The sequence below is a fragment of the Xyrauchen texanus genome, chromosome 8 (assembly GCF_025860055.1).
Source record: "Xyrauchen texanus isolate HMW12.3.18 chromosome 8, RBS_HiC_50CHRs, whole genome shotgun sequence".
Taxonomy (NCBI): domain Eukaryota; kingdom Metazoa; phylum Chordata; class Actinopteri; order Cypriniformes; family Catostomidae; genus Xyrauchen; species Xyrauchen texanus.
The window spans coordinates 18,271,868-18,292,211 of NC_068283.1; the positions used below are offsets into that span (position 1 = coordinate 18,271,868).

The following is a 20,344-nucleotide window of genomic DNA, read 5'->3' on the forward strand; positions in this document are numbered from 1 at the left end:
TCCGACAGCCACAGGCGTTGTCTCGTGTGTCTGGGCAGCGATCACACCGAGGCCGCATTTGTGGATGGTTCATGTTCTCATTGCGAGAACATGACCATGACAACGTTGCGGTCACGGCTTGCTTACAACCGTAAGCAAGCCACTCCAGCCGCCCCCCGCGTCGCTCCTTCTTCCCACGGGATTGAGGAAGATGCGGCTGGCGATGGAGGTGATTTGGGGATGGCAGCGGGTGCAGCTCCGCCGGGTACGCCCCCTCGGACCACCCGCACCCCAGCACGCTCATTGACTCCCGTCCCCGCTCGAGGTGGCGGCGACTTGCCTCACAGCCAGTCTGCCTACCCTCTTGCGATGGAAGCAGATGAGTTCGCCGCGACATCGGAGGGCGTGGGCTCTGACGCTGAGGGCTCCTCTGGGCTGCCGCCTCGGGCTTGCACGCCCAGCAGGAGGCCGACGCGCAGATGTCCGATATGCTTTCCGGGCAGCCAATAGCGTGGGCCTGGATTGGAACCCTCCATCCTCCCCGCAGCCATCACGGCTAGGCGATTGGTTTTGGGCATGGGCGCGCTCACAGCCTCGCCTCCCAGTACCTTTCTTCCGGAGGTGCATGATGAGCTGACGTCTTCGTGGAGAGCACCCTCTCCACTCATTGTGCCACCTGCTCATCCGCCCTCGCCACCCTCGACGGCGGAGCGCCCACGGGTACACGGAGATCCCCAGGTGGATAGAGCTGTTGCGATCCATCTATGCCCGGAAGCACTACCACCTGGCGGGACCGCCCTGTACTCCCTTCCCGGTCCTGTAGAGCAACATCCTCGCTCACCACGAAGGCCTACAGCGCTACCGGACGTGCCGCTTCCGCCCTGCATGCCATGGCTCTCCTGCAGGTCCACCAAGCCAAGGCACTCCGCAACATGCATGGGGTGGCCCTGATCCCGACACGCTGCAGGAACTGCGCTCAGCGACCGACCTCGCCCTGAGAGCGACGAAGGTCACAGCGCAGGCACTCGGGCAGGCGATGGCCACTCTGGTGGTCCAGGAACGTCAGCAATGGCTGGACTTGGTTGAGATGCGTGAAGCCGACAAGACTCGCTTCCTCAACGCCCCTGTCTCCCAGTTCGGCCTCTTCGGCGACACCGTGGAGGACTTTGCCCAGCAGTTCTCCCTGGTGAAGAAGCAGACGGAGGCCATTTCTCACATCATGCCGCGCCGCAAGCCTGCCGCCACGGCCCAGGCCCCATCTGCTCGCCGAGGGCGTCCTCCTGCGGCCAGAAGACCTTCTGCTCCGCCCCAACCTGGGCCCAGCTCTCAGCCCCAGCGTCGAGCAAACGCAGGAAGCGTACGCCCCTGCCTCACGGACCCTGTCGAGGACCCGGAAGGCTCCCAAACGTCCCTGAGACAGCGGACCCAGAGGACGAGAAGTTAGCTCCGGAGATGGTGAGACCGCTCCGTCCCCGGTGGAGGGCCGGGAGGAGAATCTTGTGTTTTTTCATTTGCCGCACCCCTGACGGGGCTGCGGTACCCAAATTCTCAATAAAAGAGCTATTTCCTTTACCTCTGGGTCACATGGCCCGCAAATGCCGTTCTCACGGCACTTGTGCTTTCAGGCCTCAACAGTCCCGGCGCCCAGGATGCAGTGCTCCGCCCTCAGCCCCACGACTGTTCCCCGGCCGGCCGGTTCAGACGAGTCCAGAGGACGCCGACATCAGACCTCCTCCTCTGTCACGAACCCGCCCCTGCCGGGTCGCGCGGAACAAGGTAAGTGCTTTGAGCTTATTCTCAGCACCAGAGCCTCGGGACGCCACAGAGCCTCCCGACGCTGCGTTACCTGTTCCGCACCGCTCGCGAAGCCCGCCGGGTACGTCCAAAATACTTGTCCCCTTGGTGCCCCTAGCACAGAGCGCAGAGGCATGGCTTTCTCTGCCCAGCTCGTCACGCTGGCTGCACCGGACCATTCGACTTCGGTTACGCAATTCAGTTTGCCAGGTCTCCGCCCCTTCCTGGGCGTTCGTTCCTCCGCAGTGCACGGCGAACATGCCCTCTCCCTGCGCGAGGAAATCGCCTCCCTTCTAATCAAGGACGCGATAGAGCCTGTCCCTCCAACCGAAACGAAGAAGGGTTTCTACAGCCCTTACTCGTTGTACCCAAGAAAGGCGGTGGCATACGACCGTTCTTGGACCTGCGAGTTTTCAATCGGACCCTGTCCAAACTCCCGTTCAAAATGCTCACCCAGAAACAAATTCTATCTGGCGTTCGGCATCTAGATTGGTTCGCAGCGGTAGACCTGAAGGACGCGTACTTTCACGTCTCAATTCAGCCCTCGACACCGACCCTTTCTACGGTTCGCGATTCGACGGCCAGGCGTATCAGTACAAGGTCCTCCCCTTCGGCCTGTCTCTGTCCCTCGCGATCTTCACGAAGGTCGCAGAGGCGGCTCTTGCCCGCTCACGAGGAGCGGGCATACGCATACTCAATTACCTCGACGATTGGCTCATTCTGGCCCCTCGCAGGAATTACTATGCGCACACAGAGACCAGGTGCTCGAGCACCTCCGCCGCTGGGGCTTCAGGTCAACTGGGAGAAGAGCAAGCTCACCCCAGTCCAGAGCATCTCTTTTCTCGGTTTGGAGTTAGACTCAGTCTCAATGACAGCACGTCTCTCCAACGAACGTGCTCAGTCAGTGCTGGAATGCCTCGCTTCCTTCAAGCCAGGCACCGTGGTCCCGTTGAAACGTTTCCAACAGCTCCTGGGGCATATGGCATCCTCCGCGGCGGTCGCGCCACTGGGGTTGATGCATATGAGACCACTTCAGCATTGGCTCCAGACTTCGAGTCCCGAGGCGAGCATGGCACCACGGCACGCACGGCGTGGAAATTACCACTGCCTGCCTCCAAACCTTCAAACCCTGGACAGACCTCTGCTTTCTTCGGGCAGGGGTACCCTTGCAGCAGGTGTCCCGTCGCGTTCTGGTTACAACCGACGCCTCCAAATTGGGTTGGAGCGCCTTGTGCAACGGGCGCGCAGCCGCAGGCCGGTGGAACCAAGGCCGCTGCGCTGGCACATCAACTGCCTAGAGCTGCTGGCCGTTCGTCTTGCCCTGAAGAAATTTCTTCCGATGATTCAGTGGCAAACATGTCCTGGTCAGGACAGACAGCACCACGGTGGTGGCTTACATAAACCGCCAAGGCGGAGTACGCTCCCCCCACATGTCACAGCTCGCCCGTCGTCTCCTCCTTTGGAGTCAGCAGCGACTGGAGTCGCTGCGCGCCACTCACATCCCCGGCAACCTCAATGTGATAGCGGATGCGCTGTCAAGACAAACCTTGCCTGGCGGAGAGTGGAGGCTCCACCCCAATCGGTCCAGCTGATTTGGGACAGGTTCGGCAAGGCCCAGGTAGACCTGTTTGCCTCCCAGGAAACCTCCCACTGTCTGCTCTGGTATGCCCTCACAGAGGCTCCCCTGGGGACAGATGCTCTGGCTCACAGCTGGCCCGTGGGGCTGCGCAAGTACGCTTTTCCCCAGTGAGCCTTCTTGCACAGGTGCTATGCAAGGTCAGGGAGGACAAGGAGCAAGTCACTCTGGTGGCCCCCTACTGGCCCAACCGGACGTGGTTTTCGGATCTCACGCTCCTTATGACAGCCCCTCCTGGCGAATTCCCTGAGGAAGGACCTTCTTTCTCAGGGACGGGGCACGCTCTGGCACCCGCGCCCAGACCTCTGGAAACTCCACGTCTGGTCCCTGGGCGGGACGCGGAGGGTCTAGCCGGCCTACCTTTAGCCGTCATAGACACTATTAACCAAGCCAGAGCCCCTTCGACCAGGCATCTTTACGCCCTGAAGTGGCGTCTGTTCACGAACTGGTGTTCTTCCCGAGCCGAAGACCCGCAGAAGTGCGCAGTTAGGTCAGTGCTCGTGTTTCTTCAGGAGAGGCTGGAGAGGAGGCTGTCCCCCTCCACCCTCAAGGTGTATGTTGCTGCTATCGCGGCCCACCATGACACGGTAGACGGCAAGTCTCTTGGCAAGCACGACTTAATCGTCAGGTTCCTAAAAGGTGCCCGGAGGATGATTCCCTCCGGCCTAACCTATTTCCCTCCTGGGATCTCTCGGTCATCCTGAGGGGACTCCAGAGACCCCCTTCGAGCCGCTTGACTCAGTTGGACTCAGGGCCCTCTCTCAAGACTGCCCTGCTGATCGCGCTCGCCTCCATCAAGAGGGTCGGGGACCTGCATGCGTTCTCTGTTAGCGACGCCTGCCTGGAGTTCGGTCCGGCAGACACTTTCGTGATCCTAAGACCGCGACCGGGCTACGTGCCCAAGGTTCCTACCACACCCTTCAGGGATCAGGTGGTGAACCTGCAAGCGCTGCCCGGGAGGAGGCAGACCCAGCCCTCTCACTGCTGTGTCCGGTACGTGCCTTACTTATTTACCTGGACCGCACACAGAGCACCAGACGCTCTGAGCAGCTCTTCGTCTGCTTTGGGGGACAGCAGAAAGGGAATGCTGTCTCCAAGCAGAGACTCGCCCACTGGGTTGTCGATGCCATTTCCTGGCTTATCACACCCAGGCCGTGCCCCCCTTTGCGGGTCCGAGCCCACTCCACCAGGAGTGTTAGCGTCCTCATGGGCACTGGCTAGGGGCACTGCCCTAGCAGACATTTGTAGAGCTGCGGGCTGGGCAACACCTAACACTTTTGCGAGATTCTACAATCTCCGAGTTGAGTCAGTTTCGTCCCGTGTTCTCTCAGGTACCGAGCCCGTGAGAACTCGGTGACACGCCGACGATCTGACCGGGTGGATCGCTTGCACCCAGCCCCTTCCCCTAACCAGGGGAAACAGTGCGCCTTCTTCCCAGGAGATCCCAGGCTTGGGACACTGGTTGGCTCCTCCCCTAGCCCTTGCGGGTCGCAGTTCTGCAGAGGGACTCGCCGACCCAAACCACTGCGGGTACCGCTAGCTACCCTGTACTGGTATAGGGGCCCCACAGGTAAGGCCTCCTGCTCGGACTCCCCTGTGTGTAAAACCACGGTTCTGTCCCCTCACGTGAGTTGACGCCGTGTTTCCCTTAGGCAGTCACAGCTGCCTCAGGTGCCGTGCTGTATGCTCCCCCTCTCTGAGGCTGGTGCTACCACCGCACTACTGTTCCAGCATAAGGCCTAGGTATAGGCCATGCGATGTATGTGCCACTCAAATTTGCCTCCCCTCCGGGTAGGTGTGGCCTCCGCAGGGTCTTCCCCGCCCTACCAAGGGCTAAGACCCCCTTCCCTCAATGCGTGTAAGGGCCCCGGCCGTAGTTGCTCTATGCGAGAAACATAGAGAGAAAGAGGCCCAGCCAGGCTGGCCCGTTCCCATGTTGGCGGCCGTCACCTTGTTCCCTCCTCCTGGGTAACGATAAGGAATCCTGATGGCTTAAATGGGGCATTGGGGAAGGGTACGTGCGGCTGATACAGTTGGTCGTTCTGCACGTAGGAATACCTGCTCGCTCCTGTATCAGCGGATCACGTACACGGCTCAGCGCATGGCGCTTTTAAGTGGACCCCTAGTGTCGTTCTCTGACACAACGTAAGAGAGCGACAAAGGGGAACGTCTAGGTTACGTATGTAACCTCAGTTCCCCGATGGAGGGAACGAGGCGTTGTGTCCCCCTTGCCACGTCGCTGAGCCGAGCCCCTGTTGTGGCCGGACCATTTCCGGCTCCTCAGAAAAATCCTGAATGAACTCCCGTATTTGCGCCGCTTAAATACCCGTATGTCCGGGGGCGGGACATGCAAATACTGGCTGCCAACTCTCATTGGCCTTTTTTCATAGTACAGAGGTGAATATCGGCGCTCAAGAGAGACCCCTAGTGTCGTTCTCTGACACAACGTCTTGTTCCCTCCATCGGGGAACTGAGGTTACATACGTAACCTAGACGTTTTCCCTCGTGTTCACTGTTCATTGTTTTCAGCTGCCCTTGTTAATTTGTCATTTGCTTCTGTTAATCACCTTGTCATCTAGTTTGTGTTCTGGTTGTTCATTGGCCCCTTTGTCCCACATTCTTGTATTTAAACCCTGTCTGTTTGTTCAGTCTCTGTCAGTCGTTGTTTGGTATGGTTGTATGTTGTTATGTTGTCAGCCTGGTATGTTTCCCCTGCCCGTGTTTTTCTAGTTTTGTGTTTGTTTCCCCATTGAATGTTTTTCCATTCTGTTGGTTTTTAAATAAAGTTTATCTGCATTTGGATCCGCACCTCCTCGTCTGCCTGATTCACTACACACAGATTGCGTTTTTCCCAAAATGATTGAAGCTCCAATACAGTGCTTCAATGGCACAAAGATATTTCAGCTGCCGTCAGACCTTGATTAATGAGATATGTGACGCGCTCGTGCTCCTCTGACATTGCAATACTATGACGTCTCTGGAATGATTCTGCAGTGATTTACACTTAAGTCGTGATCACGAGAAAACAACTCTTATGTTGAAATCATGAGAAAATTCAGTCGTGATCACAAGAAAACAAGACTGATAAAAAGTGTTTAACCGTGGACAAAATGGCCTTCAGTAAATGTCACCACTGCCAAAACGTGGAACAATTCAGTTTGCAAAAATATAGTTATAGTACATACTAAATTAATTCTCCTAAATATAAAAGAGCATCTTGAGAGCAATACAATTTTTGGGACTGACAGCACTGGTCACAATTAAGGGAATTAATATTACTTTTTCCTTAATATGAAGATGATATGGATGATTTCAAGAAGAAAGTTTGAAGGTATTTTTTTTAAGGATGGTATAGATATAATAAAAAGCCTTTTGTAAATTATAGGCAGATTGGAGTAACAGAAGGGGATGTGAGGGAGAAGTTTGTGTAATTATTATTAATGATATTTTTTGCCCTCCCAGATTGTATTATTATTAAGTATGGTGATTGTGATTGTTATTATGATAAATATATTTGGTCTTCGTTTACCGGGGTAATTAAAATTAACACAAAAAACTGTTTCATAAATAATGGTGCAATAAATAATATTTTTTTTTTACGCTTATAACATAATTTTACCTGTCTACTGTTTGTTACGGTAAATCTCTGAGCAAGTACTACATAGAAGTACACAGCCTGTCCTATGACAAATACTGTGCTACATGCTAAACACGCCATTAAAACCATATTTGCCCTAAAGATATTTATACGGATTCCCATTCTTGAAAGAAAGAAAACAATCTCAACTGACCCATGTAGCCTGGTTTCAGTGTAAAGCTGCTTTGATATACTTCACTTCACATTAAAAACTCTCCTCAGTACTTGTTGTGGCCTACATGAGAGCGTGAAATGCATTGGACGGGCGGTATCTAGCTCAGAGCAGAGCCTGTGTCCTCCCTCTGCTCTGTGAATGCAGCCATGTCACCATGCACCTGAGACTAATTCCTCATATGGGGTGAAAGAACCCGAGAGGAGAAAATCCCTGCGCTTTAATGAGATTAGTTTTACTAACACCTCAAGTGAATGAAGCTCAGAATAAGTGAATGAAACTCAGAATGAAACTTGCCAAATCATGCTGCCTGGTCAAATCAAACTGGAGAAGAATACCCAAAATCCCAAACACGGCCCGGTTTGTTTGCCTTTTTTTATAGTCCTTTTCATGAAACATAATTTACTTTTCCTCATTGTTGTTGAGGTACAACAACAATGAGGAAAAAAACCAATATGACTTTTTTTCATATACTCAGAAGGAGAAAATTTTTGGAGGTGCAAAATGTGCTCCCTGTGCTACAAACACTTGGCATCCATTTGTTTTCCCCCTAGTGGTGGCTGGCTTAAATACAAAATCTTCCCGCTTTTGCCAATTTGAACATACCATTATTTTAAATAAAATTGACCCTCACATCCCCAATTTTAAATACAAATATTTGAATAAATACATAAGAACAAGAGATGAATGACAAACAATAAATACAATATATAAGATGGATAAAACATTTGCACAATAAAACTGCTATAAATATAGAGAAGTTGAGTAAGCTAATAAATAAGTCTATTGAACAAATTAAAATCCCGGGACAGAGACCGACTCACAGGCTCTTCATCGTAGCAGCAGATATGTGGATTTTAAATTAATAATGACTTAAATTTGAAGGATGAAAGCTCCAGTTCCCATGTTGTAGTTTTATGGAAAAGAATGACCAGAACAATCTTCAAAATTTCTCCTTTTGTTTTCTACAATTCAAAGAAAGTAATTCAGGTTTGTAACAGCACGAGGGTGAGTAAATTATGACATTAAGCTTCCTGAAAAAAATATTTTATTTGTTGAGGTGTTTGTACAGTAGGAAAAATGTAATTGAAAGCAAATGCACAGATAATTTTAGTCTGGAATGTGGCACAGCATGAGGTCCTCTAGTTTAACTAGAAGCCTTTTAAACTTGTTTTGTTTACAACAAAGCCTTAGTGTAATCCTGTTTTTCAAAGCCGCTGAAGAGTCAGCAAACCTGACCGTTAATGTCAGAATTTCAGCAGATAGAGTACATCAGATTGCTTAAATCTGACTCCAGCCACCCCTTCAGAGGAACAGAAGGGTCATGACAGAGGAAGAGGAACTGAACAGAAAATGCCATGCTAAATCAAACCGGCACTCAGATGTGTGTTGTAAATATAAGCTAAGTAGATATAAAGACAGACACAGTCCCTGCCAATGGAACCTGGTTAATTACATCAACAACACCACAGCACTGACAAGCACTCAGCACACAGGCTGTTATTTTGCACTCTGTTTCCATGTCAGACTTCAGCAGATCAAGAGATGCTGGTTTATGTTGATTGAAGTCACAGAGAGACTTAAAAGAAGAGGAAGGAGATTTCCAGCCATGCCTCTAATTTGCTGCATCTTGATCAGAGGAAATGCGTTTGCAGTGTTTGCTAGTTTCTGTTTCATTTTTCAGTATATTTATCTTGTAGTTTTAGTATTTAAGGGCTGCTTTTTCAGTGTTTTCCAGTTTCCATTTAGTTTTTCAGTAAATGTATGTAGCCGGGGAGTTGTGAATAAACCACACAGAATACAAAAATATATTTTGGGATTTTATTCTGACAGCTGTTTTTAAAATTCTTTAAAAAATATTTCGTAATTAAAGGGGCCATGTCCAATTTATGACTAGAGATAAATTACATGAAAATCTACTGTTTAGTTTGTAGTTTTAGTTGGGCTGCATTTTCAGTATTTTCCAGTTTTCGTTTCATTTTTCAATATATTTAGTTTTAGTATTTTAAGGCTGCGTATTTTAGTGTTTTCCAGTTTCTGTTTAGTTTTCCAGTATATTTAGTTTGTAGTTTTAGTATTTTAGAGATGTGCTTGTGGTGTTTTGATATTTTTGGTTTTGTTTTTTCGTATATTTATTTTGTAGTTTTATTATTTAAGGGCTGCATTTTCAGTCTTTTCCCTTTTTTTTTTTTTTCAGTATATTAAGTTTTTATCTATAGAGTACTTTAGGGATGTGCTTGCTGTGTTTGATAGTTTCTGTGTAGTTTTTTTCTGTGTATGTATTGGATGTGTAGAAGTGTTAAAATTGTTTTACAATTTAAAATAGAATTTGTATCAAAAACTGCAATTAATTTGTGTTCATATTTGTTTTATTGCAGATTTAGAGCCATGAAAATGTATATAGTTTCAGCTTTTTCACTAATGTTTTTTTATTTATTTATTATTATTTTAGTTTAGTTAAAACATTTTCATTTTGTTTTCATTTTAGTTTTAATGATAATAGCACTCAATCAGAAATACAAATACGAGCTCTGATTTAGGGGCAGGCACTGGGTTTTCCTGCCCTTTCTTTGAGACGCTGCCCTTGTGAGATTGTTTTTGCTGGCTGCTGCAGGATCGGTAATCACTGGCCAATAAATGAGAAACAGCTGCAGCAGTTTGTGAGATTGTACGAGCCAATTATTTGGGCCTATGCCCTCACAGTGGAAACCCTTTCCCAAAGCAAATCCCCAATAAACGTGGCACGGGTCACAGCCTGCCAGAACAGAACAGGCGCCCAATAAAATGGCTGCTTTCTGCCCGCAGCATTCTCTGTACATCCATAAATATAGACACTGGCTTGAAAGTAACAGGGAAGATAGGGTGGGTAGGTGTGGGTCAGGTTCCCCTTCATAGGAACTCGAGCTGCGTAGTCCCATTGGGACACACCCTGAGTGCCACGTGGTCTGAAGCCATTATATCTGAAGCGCTTAAGTGATGCTCCTATGGAGCTATGTCATGGGCTCCATAAAGGCACTCGATTTGCACTTCGAGTCAGATTTTCTGTTCTTCAGTGCACAATTTCATCTGGCCTGTGTTGACTCTTGTCAAAGTGAGGATCATTACCATTCTCCCTTTTGAGTGTTAACACAGGATGGAATTTAGGAAGTGCTTACCTCCGTGCACGTGGTTCATCATCGGTGAAGATTCACATGACATGTGTATTGCCTGTATGGGTTTTCACCACTCAGAGGCTGCATTGGAGGGTTCGGATTGCCCACAGTTTGATTTAATGGACATCAGAACGCTCCATGAAAGGCTCACCTCCTTTGGAAATTCGGCCAAGACATGTGCTGGTGTAGACTCTCTGTCAGTGCCATGTGGCCGTTTGACTCGTGGGAGGCAGGCGTGAATGCAGAGGAGATGGGAGTTAAGCAGCAGGCTGACCATCTCTCTGTCACTCTCCCTGGATTCGGCTAGATGTTCTCCCGTGGAGTTTACATGTGAGCATTTGCATTCTACCCTGAGGCCTGCACTGTGGGTTCCTTCGGCGTTGAGGATGAGGGCGCCATATCTGTAGCAGCATTGGATTCCTAGGATCTCCTCAGTGGCCAAGCTGAAGCGTGGCCTCCTAGCGGTTGGATGTCCAGATATTAGGCCATTTATGTGTAATTGCTGGAGGTTATTACAGGTGCAGTGGAAAAATTGCACCTGGATTGGCCGGATGAAGCACCGTCGGAGGATCATAAATCAATGTAAGACGACTGTTTTTTTAGCGAGCCAGCGTGCAATTACACCTTGTAGGCTGTTCCCTTTTTCCCCGGACCTCCATTGTGATGTGTCGAAGTCCTGGGATCAATCTTATTAAGCCAGGATTACGAATCAATTGGCCTCTAAGTTTTCTAATGTGTGTCAAGCTTCCAACCATGAATATACTCCTATCCCAGTGATGGAAGTGACAATGGCTGCCCATCTCGCTCCTTCTTCGGTGACCACATGGAAATCGAGGCCTACTTTTCCTTTGAAGCCGTGCAAAGTCACATCGTCCTTGTTGAGCAAGGTCTACCAGGATTCGGGCTAGGCGGTTTCGGCCTTGAACACACTGGTGGTATTGCAGGCCTACCAGGCCTATTTTATGAGAGATTTAGACAAGGAATCTGGACTGTATGCCAAGACTGTCAAAGAACTGTGCCATGTTTCTGACTTTTATTGGCACTAAAGGCTACCAAACATATTGCTCCTGCTGTTGGTCTGAATATGGCAGGTCTTGTGGTGGCAGAACAGCATCTGTGGCTTATATTGTGCCAGATATTCATGACAAGGAAAAGGCCTTTCTAATGAAAACCCTGTGTCACAATCCAGACTGTTCAGTGATGCAGTCCAGTCGATGGTGGAAAAATCTGCATTGTGAAACATCACACTGTCGCATTCCAGCAGATGCTTCCTCATTGAGAGAGAGAAAAGCCCAGTGTAGCTCCGGTGTGTTCACGTTCAGTATCTTCGCAACATCACACCAGAGAGCCACATAACGAGTTTTGCACCCCCTCTGAAGGATTGGGGTCCTCGTTCATTCCTGCCATCATGGGCGCATCTGCGTATGTGTTTGGATGTTGGGCCAGCCCTTTTAAACAGCTGCAGGACATCAGAAGCGAGCCTGATGGACTTGCAGTGAAACGAAGGGTGAGCCCCCATTCGGTGAATGAAACCGGACCATACAAACTTATCCATGACATTCCTGTTTGCCCTTCGGACAGTATCAGGTTGAGTTTGCCGTTGTTCATGCTTCGAACACCCGACTGCCAGAATATAATTCAGTATCCCCCCACACCTTGCGTTGGGGAGCGAACGTTAGAAACTCACTGTAGGTGTTCTATGTTTGTGGGCAATGGAGAAATCAGGAGACAGTGAACAGGTAAGGATAGTCTTTTTTTTCCAGTTCAAGGTATGGCTTATAGCAAACTCAAAACCAGGACTTTTTATGTTTATGTCCTTCTCTCAACTCGTACCTGGTGCTCTCTCCCTGCTCTGATGCTCTGGCAGGCATTTTCAGGTCTCCCTCCGTCATCACTCTTATTAGAGACAGGTATTAGAGTACTCACAACCCAGGTGACAAGCCTTACCACTTACCCTCTCCAGCAGACCGACACATGACCACGCCCCCCATGTCATATGCCCCCACTGCCGACTCAGGCTGAGCAACATCCAGCTTGCCTAATCCCCCCCAGTTCTGGAGAGAAATTCAGCCATTCAGAAATTCCCCGGTCTGTGGAACACCTCAAATTTAAAAGGCTGAAGAGCCAGATACCAATGGGTGCTCCACGCGTTAGTGTCATTAATACATTGGAGCCCCTGCAGAGGAGCGTGATCGGAACAGAGGGTTAAGCCCCCCAGCATGAAGTAGTGGAGGGTAAGAACAGCCCACTTAATCGCCAGACACTCCTTCTCAATAGTACTATACTTTGACTCCCTGAAGGAGAGCTTGCGACTTATAAACAGCACTGGCTGTTCCTCTAACCTCCTGTGAGAGCACTGGCCCCAGCCCCCTGTCAGATGCATCAGTCTGCAAAATAAAGGGGAGAGAGAAGTCAGGTGCATGTAAAAGTGGCCCCCCACAAAGTGCGGACTTTACCTTCAGGAAAGCCTGTTGGCACGACTCTGTCCACTGGACCGGATTGTAGGCCCCCTTTTTTGTAAGGTCAGTCAGCAGGCTGGTAACATCAGAATAACTATGCACAAACCTCTGGTAGTAGCCAGCCAACCCCAAAAACTGTCTTACCACCTTTATAGTCTTGGGCATCGGGCAGGCTGTGATCACTGCGGTTTTGTTAACCTGTGGACGAACCTGCCCATGACCCAAGTGGAACCCCAGATACACAAGTTCCACTTGCCCAATTGCACATTTCTTCCGGTTGGCCTTGAGTCCCTCCTGCCGCTGCCAGTCATTACTATAAATTATAATATTGTCTCGATATGCGGCGGCATATGCTGTATGTGGTCTGAGGATCTTGTCCATGAGGTGCTGAAACGTGGCTGGGGCTGCGAACAAATCAAAGTTAAGTGTCACGAATTGGTGTATTCCAAACAGTGAAAAGAAGTTTTTTCTCAGGATATTGGAAAGTAAAATCAAGTCAAATTGAGCCACGCCCAACCGATCGAGTAACTCCTCAATTCGCGGCATTGGATAAGCGTCAAATTTGGACACCGTGTTCACTTTCCAGTAGTCAACACAGAACCGGACCGAGACGTTGCTCTTCAGTACCAGAACTACCGGGCTGACCCAATCACTGTGCGATTCCTGTATTACGCCCATTTCAAGCATTGCCTCGAATTCTTCCTGAATTATATTTTTCTTGTGTTGAGGAAGATGATTGGGCTGCGACAGTGAGAGGTGGTCTCCACAACGGACCGGGCTGAATGAATTGGGTTTGGGAGTCATCTCCGGCCTGAGCTCCACCCTCTACGGAACTACCGTTGCCTAGGCTACAGGCACCGCCTCCCTCCACGGTCTGTGTTACCTTCCACAAAGTGTGGAGTTTTGCTCTAAGGTCAAGAACGTATTGAATTTGGTTTTGGCTATTCTAAGTCCTTCCTCTTAAGAAAATCTGGCTCGATGGCATGAAGCAAGCAACTTTATGGAGTCTGTGACGTAGCTCTTTAGGGGTGTCGCTTAATGGGCATCAGCCAATAAACTGCCATGATTGTATAAGGGCTTCAGACCACGTGACACTCAGGGCGTGTCCCAATACGACTATGCAGCATCTCGTTCCCAATCAGGGAACCATGGCTTCACATAACAAAGAAGTTTTGCATACATTTTTGGAAGCATTTAACAGTTCCCATGAGGAAAACAGCTTAATAAACTTTCTAAAAAATTTCTAAAGGAAAATGTAAAAATGCAGTAAGGTTTCTGTGATGGTTAGGGGTCTGGGGAAAAAAAATACAAGCTCAGCATAACAAGGTCCCCACCATGATGGAAAAACATCATGTGTGTTTGTTATAAATGTGTGTTATTTTCCATCGCCCCTCATTGTTGAAGTGGACATTAGGGTGAGATGACAGTCCCAGAGTACTGTAGAATCATAATGTGGGATGGCCTAATTTGATTTTTGCACAGCCAAGAGCCAGCATGGAGTGCAGACATGCCAAAAGATAAATAGACAGTTGAATAACATTCCATCTCTCCAACGGCCAAGCTCTGCCCACACATTCCATTTTCAACATGTTTCCTGATAATTATATCATTTGTTTTGCTTGAGGTTTGCAACACATGGTTTTGCCAGGCAGATGGTTGCCCGGCAAACCCAGCTTGTTTTGTCTGACGCTACAGCACTTCTCTGTCAAACCACACTTGTTCAGTAAGCTGAGAGAACTTGAGGCTTCAGCTGCCTTAAATGTCACATATTTTAGAAAGATTTTAACTGTGCATATGCAAGGCACAAACAAATTCCAATATGTGTTTAAATACACATTTTTTAATTAACAACCAGTCTAACTGTTCTTATTTCATTTGTAGTTGAATATGTCAAAATTTATAACAGAAAATTAATTCAGTTCCCACTCCGACTGATGAAGTGTTTTTGATTTACTTAAAAAAGATCATTAAGAGTTATGAGTCATTTGTTCAGGAACTCGCTACACTGTTCAGACTGAAAGTTTTTGATTAACTGAAAAGAACTGACTCATAAGAGTCATTTGTTCAGAAACTGCATAGATTCAAATGAACCAGCTGATTAGAGTAATTTGTTTGAAAATTCAAAAATCAGACTACACTGTTAGGGCTGTGTGTTTCAAGCAGTATATTCAGTAGAGGGACAACACTGCTAGATTGTGCTGCATGAAAAACTGTCAGAGTATTTCAGCATTGTGTTTCTCATTGGTGGGAAAATTGCATGTTCAGGAAATGCTAACGGAATCGAAGATCATAAATATGTTGTTTTGTTATGGGGTTTTTTGTACTACAAATTGAAGTACATTATATACTATAATGCTGTTTGTGAATGAACATGAATTTGTTAAGGGTTCTGTGGATGCACAGCCCATAGTGTCCCATTTAGGCTGTTTTATGTAAGATACCTTTACCATTGCTTTTGATGCTGCATGTAGATGTTCTTTGAACAAGAGACTCCATGTCATTTTCATGTCATTTTAGGTTCCACATGGACGCTATGCTTCACTGGGAGACTATGAGTGCAACAGTGTCACTATAGAACATTTCAAGGATGTAAACAATAACAAAAGAATAAGAACGCTACTGGACTGGGAGCACTTCCGGTATCATTACCGGATCTTTTCAATAACACTCTGAGATAACATATTTTCTCAAAGAACATTAATTATTTATCTGAATCGACTTATCCAGACGTGTTTTTGATACTGAGCATTTTCGCGAGAAAACTGATGAAAATGTATCATAGTTTAGATGCTCACAATTATTTCCTCAGCAGAGAGATTGGGAATATTAGATCACTCCTATTATAATCAATGAGTCTGTGCAATGATGCTGTCTGTGTGACCTGCGGACAAGGAAATTATTTATTTTTTAATTATAAAAACACTTTCTTGTCTCTTTCTGCTACTCCAGCTGCTCTGACTACTTGGCAGTGCGATACTGAAGATATTGTTGACTTTTGTGTGACAAATAGCTTGTTATGTTCCTCAATTGTAAGTTGTTTTGAATAAAAGCATCTGCTAAGTGACAAAATACAGGTATAGGATTTGTGCAGCTTCATTCATTATAATGGGAGTAGTCTACCTCTCAACCTACCAGAGATAAGACGTGTGCTACAGTTGTTAGTACTGCTCATATCCAGCTGTCTCGCTCCTCTGCAGCAGTTCATGCGTCCATTTGTGGTTGCTTTTTCGGAGATCTAAACACTTTAATTTCTGTTAGTTACAGGCACCCAGGGAGCATCCAGCTTCCAAACAACATGGTCCACATTTTAATAATGCCATTTTATGACAATCATATTAACATTAGTAACGTTAATCATGTTAAAGTCATTATGAATGAAGCGCCTCTCTCTGTTGTTTTGAATGAGTTTGACAACTGATAGGAAATGTTCAAGGGACAAAGGTGTCACTTTTTAAACTGACGAATAGTCCTTGAAATGTTCTAGAATTTTTTCCTGCTTGGAAGCCCAGCTTATCTATATGAGGACTGGGTGAGATCTCAAAGGGGTGGGACTTTGCAAATCACGTCCAATAACTGAAACATGATGTAAATGATTGACAGCTTTTGATATTTAAAAAGACCAAGCTAACTAAAGTGTTTAGTAGTAACCCGGGAAGCAGCTACTTGGACCAACATACACAACAACACACAAATATATGTGTGTGTGTGTGTGTGTGTGTGTGTGTGTGTGTGTGTGTGTGTGTGTGTGTGTGTGTGTGTGAGCGTGTATTTATCACTTTGTGGGTACCAAATGTCCCCATAAGGATAGTAAAACCCGAAATTGTTGACCTTGTGGAGACATTTTGTCGGTCCCCATGAGGAAAACAGCTTATAAATCATACTAAATTATGTTTTTTGAAAATGTAAAAATGCAGAAAGTTTTCTGTGAGGTTTAGGTTTAGGGGTAGGGTTAGGTTTAGGGGATAGAATATAAAGTTTGTACAGTATAAAAACCATTATGTCTATGGAAAGTCCCCATAAAACATGGAAACACAACGTGTCTGTGTGTGTGTGTGTGTTACGTCTAGTGCTGACACAGGACAAGACGGACAAGAGGTGCGGATCCAAACGCGGTTTTATTCAATGCATAATAAATAAAAGGGTAAACACAAAGAAAAGTCCAATTCTCAGGAAAGTGCAGAAATGGCTGCAGACACAAACGCATTTAAGGTCAATGGTGTTAGAACAAACTTTACAGAGCACCGAAGCCTTTTTGAAAGTCATTAGTTGTAATAGCTTTATTTTGTGAAAATGGTTTCAAATTGTCTTTGTGAGGAGATTTCTCCCTCCTCTTTTGTTTTTTTTTTTGAGTTCTCAATACACTGTCTGACTGAAAACAAATCTCCAAGTCTGTGGAAATGTTTTGCTGACTTTTGATGTGGGCTGAAGCAGCTTATGCTGTTCTCAGCATATAAAGAAGCACGACTAAGGATAAAAAAAATCACCTCAAATGATCCAATTACTTTTTTGTAGGATACCAGGTAGCTTACCGTCTGGATTCCGGGGATCCCAACCAGTTCATCACAGTAGAGGTGGGCCCTGATATCCGCCAGTTCATCGCCTCCAACCTGACCCCGGAGTCGGCCTACATCTTTCGCATATCCGCCAAGACGGAGCAGGGCTGGGGCTCAACTGCGCGGGCTGTGGTCATAACTACTGAGATCAGAGGTGACTCAAACATATGCGCAAATACACACACTTACTGTATATAGTCTCATGCACAACCTGATTTACACAGGTTGGACATGTTCTTTGATCAGCATTCCTATTAACCAATCATAGCACTCATAAATCCTAACTGTACCCCTAAAATCAGAAAGCAATGATTGGCCTATAGAAAGATTGTTTAAAAACACTACTTCTGTAAATGATGTTGAAGTCAACATGAAATCAAAATTGACTCTATTTACTCTCTTAATACTTGTTTCTGCTCTTAATGTGTGTGATTCATTAGTGCTCATTATTCCAAAAATGTTATGTCTTGATAATCTTTCATCATAATGTGAAAACTTGCTCCACCACTTAGACCACTTTCCTTTTCAGCTGACGTCTCCTAGGCTGGAAAATAATGTTAAAATCCCTGTTTGAGCATTGTTTTAAGGAACTGTTGTAGATAACAAAGGCTTTTTACAATCAGCAATAGTTACAGTAATTTAAATCATGTAAATATTCATAAAGGATAACCTTTATAACAATATAGCAATAATAACAAATAATGATAGATTTAAAAAAGCACTACCATCGGGATGCGCTCACCTTCAGCCTTGATGTCCTGTTCAAAAAGCCTCTTCAAAATTGGGTCTCTGACTCCATTCTGGGATGAAATGTCTTCTTTTCACAACCAATCAATTCTTGATAGATAAAACAAGTCCCATCCTACTTTTTATTTTTGTTGAATATTCTGTTTTCATTAGAAATATATATTACAGAAGTAAAATGGCATGCTAATGCCATTACTTGTTGACATAATGAATCAACTCACACATTCATAAATGATTCATATTGTCCTGTACCTTTAACTGAGAGGCTTTTGTGATTTAAGACAGTAAAATGTAATTATATGCTTCTGGGGCGATAAATGAATCAGTTTTGAAAGTGAGAAGGTGTGGGTTAAAGACAGAGGGTGATTACATATCAACCTTTGACCTGCTGAAACCATTTGATCGGTCCTTTTAAAAATTCGTCATGCATGATTTTAATCTTTAATGACGATCGATGTGGCCCACCTTTAAATAAACAATTATACCTCTCTGTATCGATTCCTCCCATTGAAATCGATAAGCTTATGCAGTTGAGTGTCATGCGAGTGGGGAGGGGTTGGAGAGGCCAGGGCAAGATCTGCTGACTGATGCACACATGAGCAGCACCATCCTGTCCCATGATTAAGAATAGTCAGCAAGACTAGCCTGACCCCTGCACTCACGGTTCACCTCTCTCTTTCCTGTCAGAGCGACCGCAGCCTCCACTGCAGCTGCAAGTGCCCCAGGACCAGGTGCAGTCCCGCAAACTGCAACTCAACTGGGTCCCCGGGGGGGACGGCTCTTCTCCTGTGAGATACTTCACTCTACAAGCCCGAGAGCTGCCCAATGGAGACTGGCTCACCCATTCCTCTGCTATTAGCCACAATTATACCTCCTGGGAGGTGGACAGGTGAGCTCTATTCCATTTCTCAAACCCTCCACAAGTCTCGCAAACAGCATAATGGAGGGTATTTTGCAGGGAGGCTGATACGTTAATCAATATTTACAGCATAAAGGCCACTCTCATTATTAGACTGATTGACAAATGTTTTGCTTTCACCCAAAATATGTTTCTTTCAATCTTCCAATAGTTTCATCGACATTTTGGATGAATTTGAATGCCTTTCTTCACCTGTTGCGTTAACCACAAACAGGCTGATGATGCACTAAAGTGATACTGAGCGCTATTTCGCTTAAAAGCTTACCTGTAAATAACCGATCATCTGATAATGATCGGTTATTTATGTGGAAAGAGAAAAAAAAAATGTTTGCCTCCATTTGCCTTTTCTGGACAGATTTTGGACAGAACCCAATGATTCAGTCACGTTATTTGAATTTTCATTCTGATTGATCAGTTTACTAATGACAGGAGCCTATAGGCTTTCAGCCTTCTCGGGCACAAAATAGTTTTCATACTCTGTGTTCCTGAAAAGAAGATATGTTTACTTGAAAAGAAAAATGACATACGGTGTTAAGTCTTGTTTTCAGAGAAAACTAACCAAATGTAGTGAGGTATATGCTTAAAACAAAAGAAAAATAACAATATCAACTGGGTAAGAAAAATAAACTTAATTCAAAGGAAAAACAACTTCTTATCCCATTGGCAAATGTATTTATTTTTTTCATGTTTATACAGTTTGTATCTGAGTTATGCTCATTAGTATGTAAATTGGTAATAGAACAGTTTATACAATCACTTTAGTTATGTTAATTAATATTTTTTGATTTTTTTTTTTGTGGGGACTGTGCCTCTAATGCCCCTGAACAACTCTGAATGGCATCACCTGTGGCATTACCCACAGACTACCCTCGGGTGACGCTTAAGGAGTTGATTCAATCTCTGCTGCTTCCGCATGTGTGCGTCACTCTATGTTGGCTTCCCCTGCCGAGCTCATAAGGGCCGTACAATAAGGGCTATATGGAGGGAGTGTTATTAAATGTGTAGTAGAATGTTTCCTCTACTGCAATTTATGATACTCAATCCAATTTGAGAGAGTGAGAAACAATCAGAACCATAGGCTTCTGGTGCTCAAGCGTTTTGCATATGAGTTATGTCGGAGCCGCAACTATGATTATATGGGCAGTTGAAGAGTATTTTATATGCATTCAGAGGGCCATCTTATCTTGATTATGATGGCACTCCTTTCTCAGTTGAAAATCTCTCAGCCTTTTGAGTGCTTTTTTTAAATGGCCAGATTGTTGCTAAATGGATATACAGGACTGATTTGTGTCTTTA

At 46.1% G+C, this 20,344-nt stretch overlaps 1 protein-coding gene across 4 annotated transcripts in view; it reads left to right on the forward strand.

Annotated features, from left to right (window-relative positions):
- Window positions 1-20,344, forward strand: part of LOC127647329 (protein sidekick-1-like) — a 474,624-nt gene that overhangs the window by 422,867 nt on the left and 31,413 nt on the right. For all 4 annotated transcript variants that reach the window (XM_052131502.1, XM_052131501.1, XM_052131503.1 and 1 more), the window contains exons 29-30: window positions 17,342-17,536; window positions 18,817-19,018. In XM_052131502.1, the coding sequence (XP_051987462.1) occupies window positions 17,342-17,536; window positions 18,817-19,018 (397 nt within the window). The remainder of the gene's footprint in view (window positions 1-17,341; window positions 17,537-18,816; window positions 19,019-20,344) is intronic.